Genomic DNA, 6,906 nt, shown 5'->3' with positions numbered 1-6,906 from the left:
ACTCTTTCCTGTTCTCCCTGGGCACACAGCTTCCTCAGGGGCACTGTCCTGGTCACCTTGAAACTCCCCAACAAGGACACGGGAGAGGGAGGCCTCCATGACCACTTCTGATGAGCCGGGAGCAGTGCTCGGTGCTTCCCGTGTTGGCTCACGCACATCTCGTTCAGTTCATCACATCTAAGATGTATGGGCATCCATCTTGGCCTTAGCAGGTGTCCACGGAAGGTGTCCACACGACTCCATCACGAGTACCAGCAACTATGAGACAGCACTGACTGAAAGACACATCTCAATTTCAGAAGCTGTGTACATCTTAGAAGTGATGAAGCTGGGTGTTCACACTTTATAGTTGAGAAAACAGAACTTCAGAGAGGCTACACGTTGCTTGAGGGAACACAGCCAAGGAAGGTGGGACACAAACTCAGCTGTCTGACCCAGGAGCCTGCTCCTCACCTCTTCTCTCCAGCCCCTCAGCTCCGCCCCGCCTGGTGAGCCTGCCATGGCCTTCCGCACTTTAGCGCCTATCGGTCACAATCCTCAGTGGCTCCAACCAGCTGGCTACCAGCTTCTGAAATGACCAGAGGCCTGATGTCCCCTGGACAGTGCCCTTCACGCAGGCTTCCAAGTGCCCAGTTTATTCACACATATACACACTTCTAGGATCAGGCTGGGAGCAAAGCTGTTCCCACACGGAGAAATCCATGCCCATCCATGCAAGACCCAGCAGCTCATGGCTGGACACAAAAATATCTGTGGATTCCTCCATATTAGCGAGAAAAGAAAGCAACATTTTCTTGTCACACCCCGCATCCCCCCACCCCCCAGCCCTGTTTGGAGCCAAGGAAGTGAGAATTGGGATAATCTCGCTGCTTCCTTCCTGGACCACAGTCAGTACAAACAAGTGGTCAGAAAGGGCCACTCAGAGGACGGGACAAGGACATCAGGAGAGCAATTGGATGGGGGCCCGACTTTGCTTCTCACAGAAAGGAAAGAGATGTGCACACAAAGACATCCACTGCAGTTTTATTTATAAGAGGTGCAAGTCTGGAGACAGTGTCTAAATGTCCATCAGCTGGGGAAGGGGAACAGACTACAGTGAGCCACTCGGTGGTGTGTCCCCAGGAGTGGGGGGCAGTGAAGAAGGGGGCTGAGGCCTGGGCCTGGCTGGTGCAGAGGCTTCGCCATCAAATGGGGGGCTGCCTGTAGCTATGGCCCTGGGGCGATGCCTCACTCACCTGGCCTGCGGTCTGCTCTCTACCAGCTTGTTCTCCGCTTGCTCTGCTCACTCACTCACACACTCGGTCGTCACTTCCACAAAAGCTGGCTGAGAACCGGCCCCTGGCCTAGGACCACTTGCCTCCCTGTCCTCCACAGGCTGTGAGGCCCAAAGAGGGTTCTGGCTCCCAGCAGGAGATGGGGTCAGGGAAGTCTTCAGTGGGATACCAACCTCCTGCCCCTTTTATGTAAAAAAATAACTTTCTCAGTCAAGTCTTACAAAAGCAAATGGCCATCGCTCTGGCACGTGACATCAGCATCCATTCTCAGGAATGCTCTCCGCATCTCTCAGCTGTGACCCCGGTGCACCGCCCTAGCAGGCCGAAAACTCCCCACCACTTAGGGTTACCAGGTCAAGGAGTGGGAACGTTTTTCTGGCTCTTGAAACATAGGGTCAAACTGTTTTCCCAAGACCTCACACCAAGTTCTGCATCTCCAGGAGCCCGGGTGGGCGGGCGGCGTTCCTTCCTGTGTGTCCCGAGCCTCGGTTCCACTCGGGACGGCACACCCTCCCCTCTTCCGTGGGGGCCGGGCCAGCAGACACTCTCATGGGACCTGCTTCACTCACTCATCTCCGAGGATGCCTGGGTTCAGAGGTGAAAGCCCTTTGAAAACGCTAAGACAGTGGGCAGGTGAAAAGGCTTGGTCTTCCATGGGTCCTGGACAGCCTGTCTGGCCCCACAAATAGTGTTTGGGCCTGAGCCACAGAGATGAGGCGATGATAAAAGCAAGTTCCCCATGCAGGGATCAAGGCAGCCGATTCAGGAAAGTAACAAGGCTTGGCTTCCCGTTAATAAGGAGCCAATCCGCCCACACAGCCTGCGGGGGAGCCAGCAGCCGAGCCTGTTCCAAGAGCAGCCTCAGGGCCGCAGTGACACCCTATGGTATCCTAGAGGAGCTGATGTGGGTGTCAGAACAATGTGGGGGGTGGGCCTCACTAAGCAAACCACCACAGAGCTGAAATCAGGCCAGGCACCCCCACCATGCGCCACCCAGAGAGGAGCTGGCTGGTAGACAGCACCACACCCACCGTGTGTCTGAACCCTGCCGGGAGCAGATGCCAGCACCTCCCCCCAACCCCAGCCCGGCCCATGTGGCTCTGCTAGGCAGAAAGCTACATACATGATTACCTTGGTTGGAGAGGATGGGCTGGGGCAGGGAGGCAGATGTGGGAGCCACGGTGGGAGGGGAGCTGCTGGGTCTGACACAGGGGGCAGCGGAGAGCTGGCAATCCTCGCCAACCTAGGAGAGTGCTCGAGTCAGCCCAGGAAAAAAAGAGAAGGATCAGGAAGAAAAGAACTCGAAAAGCCAGCGATGAGGAGGAGAAACTCAGAGGTTCTCACAAACATCGGGGATGCGAAGTCAGTCTCGAGTAGTCCTCACAACCCTGTACAGCAGGTACTATCACCACCCCCACCGTGCAGATGAGAATGGACGGTGTGACTTGCCCAAGGTCATGCGTCAGGACTCAGTGGCTGTGAGTATGCCCAGAGTCCAGTTCACTGGAGCCAGCTCCTTCCTTGGCTGCTCCTCACCACCACTCCTCCCATACAGACCCACCTTCTTCTCAGGCTGGCCCAGTTTGGACTTGACCTCCTTGGCTTTCTGAATTGCTTTCAGCACTTCCACCGTGTCCAACTCTTTCTCTGTGGTCACTGAGTTGTCCAGACAGACCTACAGAATCCAGAAACAGCGATCAGCCTAGGGGCTGGTAAGCAGAGAGCAGAATGACAGGAGCCTGGCAATGTGGGGACCAGGCCTGGGGGCTCAGTCCACTGGGAGGCGAGTTCCTCACCACCCATGGAAGTGACTTGCAAGTTCCTTAGAGCGGTCCAGGGAGGTCCCACAGGGCCTAGTCTGCTACTGGGAGTCCCTTTCCAAAAAGGTGAGACAGGGGTACAAGGTCCATTGCAGAGGCCTCTTGGATGGCTGGGATTGGGGGAAGGTGGTGACTTGAACTAAGCCCCCAATTACGGTGGAACTCACATCAGCCAAGAGCATAGAGAAGGCCTCTGGGCTGGGAACTGGAGGACAGAGTCATGGAAAGCAGACACCCTGCCTGCAAATGCAGGAGGGGTTGTGGGCTGGCAGGCAGTGTGGAGCGGGCAGGAGGAGAGATGTCATCTTGCGAACACTGTCTTGGTGACAGTGTGAGTGGCATTTGGGACCGAAAAGAGATTGGGGGTAGGGGAGGATGAGAGAAGAATGCAGACTTCCAGTATCTTCTGGCCTGGAATTTGGGGAAATGGGGGAGGGGCCTGCTTGAGGCTAAGGAGACAGGTGAACCTGGCTAAAGACCTGTTCCGTTGGCAGGGTGGCTGTTGGCCAGACACACTCAACAGGCAGCAGATACTTCTGGGCTACACTGGCAAAGGTGGGCGCACCCTTGGGGTCTGTAGTCAGACTTCGTGGCCAGAAGTCATCCAGGACACAGGATTTTTTAAAAATATCTTATTTCTGGCCTTGGCTAGGTAGCTCAGTTGGTTAGAGCATCATCCCAATAGGCCAAGGTTGCAGGTTTGATCCCAGGTCAGGGCATATGAGGAGCAACCAATGAGTGCATAAATAAGTGAACAACGAATCGATGTCTCTCTCTCTAAAAAAAAAAAAAAAAAAATCAAATCAATAAAAAATATTAAATACCTTATTTCTAACCCTTGCCTAAAATAATCAATGTTGCTTTTGACAAGCTGAAGACAGTCCCTCTACACTCAGGCTATGCCTGTGGGTTCATGGGGAGCCCTTCTGGGCTGCAGCTCTGCTGGAGGCGATGTGAGGAAGTCCTCTGGGGAGCCGTGGTGGCCACTGGCCGCGGACAGGAGGGGTTGCAGGAAGGGTGAGGGAGGTTTTTCTTGGGGAGGCAGCAGACTTCCCAGAACTGAAAGGCCACTTAGGGTGAGGAAGTCCTTCTGAAGCAGGCAAGGGTAATAAGACAGTGGACATCCACAGTGGTTCTGCCTGTGAAGATGTGGACTCTGTCCGACTGTCTCTTTGATCAAGCCAACCCCCACCCACTCTAGCCCCTACCCTGGCAGCCTACCTCAGAGGCCCTCTCTCCAAACTGAGCCAGCACCTTGGTCCGGTAGTCGGGGATGATGCTCAGGGGGTTGTTCAGCAGAGCCACATGCTCCAGGCACGGGAGGCTGCCTATGCTCCGGACCTCCTCCATCTGCAAGGCACGAATTCCATTCCCCTCGTCCCTTCTTTTAACACTTTGGCAACATGACAACACGTTTGACAGCCTTTTAATGAAAGAAGGCTTAGCATTCTTCTTTAAAGTGATAAACAGCCATCCCACAACCCTGACATCCGAACAGGGGACATGGCTCACCTGTTCAATTCTGTTGTTGCTGAGGTCCAAGTTGACCAAGGAGTAGAGCTTGTGCAGGCCACTCAGACTCTCGAGCAGGTTGCCAGCCAGGTTCAGAGTCTTGATGTTCCCCAGTTTGGTGTGAACCCCTTCCAAGGAGGACAGCTTGTTGTAGGACAGGTCCAGGTGCACGAGGTTGTACAGGTGCTGAGGCGACATTGAGAACAGGGGAAAGTGGTCTAGGTCAAGGCTCCAAGGAAAGGGAACCGACACTACAGGTGTGATGAGCCCCCAACCCAAAATGGCCAGCTCTGCAGGTCAGCTCCATTCCCTCTGGCCGGCATTTGGAAGGGAACTCCCTCTTTTCCCCTGCACATGCCACAGCCCAGTGGCACTTCCTGCAGAGATAGCACAACCCACAGGGTAGGTGTGAGCTTTGAAAACGAGCTTGTACCTTCATGATGGAGGTGCAACATCTCCACCTCGTTTGATTTGTACTTATGCATCTTTTCTAACTCTGGGAACTACAGCGACAATCGCTCCATGCAACGCTGGGACCCTAAAGGGGTAGCAGCAGCTCCTGCCCCTACAAACCTCTGGAGTACCCAGACACCTTTCCAGTGCCTGTGAGAGAAAACCCAGGGTATGGCCAAATTCCCAAGGCTGCGTCAGCCTTCTGAACTCTCAGGGACCTTGTAAGAAGCCCATAGGTGGCAACGGTCTTCAAAGACATTACCTGCAGGTTGTCCACAACTAGCACTCCATTATGACTCATGTCCAGGAACTCAAGCTTTGGAATCAGTTTCTTGTGGGGAGAAAAAAGACAACACCTGATGTTACTCTAGGAGCCTGGACTCTATGTCACCCCAGCACATGGTGGACAGACACCCTGGGACTACTTAAAAAATGTTTTTACTGATTTTTTTCCTAGAGAGAGGAAGGAAGAGGGAGAGGGGGAGGGAGAGAGAGAAACATCAATGTGAAGGAGAAACATCAATTGGTTGTCTCCTGAATTTGTCTCAACCAGGGACCAAACCTGCAACCTGGGCGTGTGCGCTGAATGGGAATCGACCTTTTGGTGCATGGGACACTTGCCAAGGCCACCCTGGGACTCTTCCTTTTTATTTTTATTTTTTCCTTTTCTTCGTTAATCCTCACTGAGGATATTTTTTCCACTGATTTTTAAATAGAGTGGAAGGAAGCGGGGAAGACAGAGAGAAACATTGATGTGAGAGAGACACATCGATTGGTTGCCTCCTGCATGCACCCCAGAGGGATCAATGTACATGCCCTTGAATGGAATAGGACCCTGCAGTCCGCAGAATGACACAACTACTGGGCCAAACTGACTAGGGAAAGGGACTCTTCCTTTTGGCCGTGCACTCCTGGGCTGGCCACTCTGCAGGGCCAATGATGTGACACCTCCCAGTGCCCACCCAGCGGCATGTGCACAGGAACACTTAGGGACTCCAGTGATGAGCACACACCCCATTTTTATGGAGCACGTGGCTTATGAAAATGACAAATGGCAGGTCCCAGAGAAGGAAGTCTGTCCATCTTCTTCTCCAATCCCAACCACTAAGAAGCACAAATACCTGAATCACACTATTTCCCAAATGCTGTCTGGATGTCACTTTTACAGAAGCACATCTGCAATCTGTGCAGTGATTTTTCCACTCCACTCCTCAGGAGTAAATTTCATCACTATGTTTTTATATCAAATGTGCATATAATAGATATGCCTCATTTGGTTCTAAGTACTATCTCACTTCCTTTAAATAATCCCATTTTCAAATTTTAAAAATTGCAGGCAATGCACAGAGCCCATGTTTTCTGTGGTCTTTCCAGAAAAAGCCAGTTAAATACCCAACCTCGGGTAGAAAACCCTAGAGCCCACTGCTGAGAGCGTACCACAGACTCATCGATCGTGGAGATGCTGTTGTGGCTCAAGTCTAGAGTGGTCAGTGCTTGCCACGTGGGGATGATGGCAGTCACAGGGCCTTCCAGGGCTGTGCCTTCTGGCTCCCACTCATCAAATTCTGAGGCTTCGGGAACGAGGACTTCCTGTGTAAGAACATCTGTTGAGCACACTTGGGCCCTCACGCAACACTCACTGGGAATGCAATCATTGCAAAATTTCAGGAAGAGCTTGGGCATATTTAGCAGGTGGAAGTGAACTTGCATTAAACTTGGGCTTTGGTTCATATGCCTTTAAGCGATTGTGAAATAACTGAAAAGCTTAGCAACATACAGTTATTTGGAATATGTTCCGGTCCTGCTTTAGCAGCAAATGCTTTTCAAGTTTTTGCCATATATATATA

At 52.5% G+C, this 6,906-nt stretch overlaps 1 protein-coding gene across 3 annotated transcripts in view; it reads right to left on the bottom strand.

Moving 5' to 3' along the window:
* NISCH (nischarin) overlaps positions 1–6,906 on the bottom strand; it is a 31,192-nt gene that overhangs the window by 10,922 nt on the left and 13,364 nt on the right. Inside the window, exons 8-14 of one of the 3 annotated variants that reach the window (XM_015569181.1) lie at positions 6,497–6,649; positions 5,322–5,390; positions 4,607–4,792; positions 4,316–4,444; positions 2,836–2,949; positions 2,406–2,517; positions 1,601–1,859 (exon numbers count right to left, since the gene is read on the bottom strand). In XM_015569181.1, coding sequence (XP_015424667.1) covers positions 1,840–1,859; positions 2,406–2,517; positions 2,836–2,949; positions 4,316–4,444; positions 4,607–4,792; positions 5,322–5,390; positions 6,497–6,649 — 783 coding nt within the window. In that variant the 3' untranslated portion in view covers positions 1,601–1,839. Of the gene's footprint in view, positions 1–1,600; positions 1,860–2,405; positions 2,518–2,835; positions 2,950–4,315; positions 4,445–4,606; positions 4,793–5,321; positions 5,391–6,496; positions 6,650–6,906 lie in introns of those variants that run through there. The other 2 variants (XM_006771827.2, XM_015569180.1) reach the window with 2 other exon arrangements.

Source organism: Myotis davidii, unplaced genomic scaffold, assembly GCF_000327345.1.
Source record: "Myotis davidii unplaced genomic scaffold, ASM32734v1 scaffold725, whole genome shotgun sequence".
NCBI classification, from domain to species: Eukaryota; Metazoa; Chordata; class Mammalia; order Chiroptera; family Vespertilionidae; genus Myotis; species Myotis davidii.
Note: the sequence above shows the minus strand (reverse complement) of the source record. Positions and strands in the feature narration are given on the sequence as shown.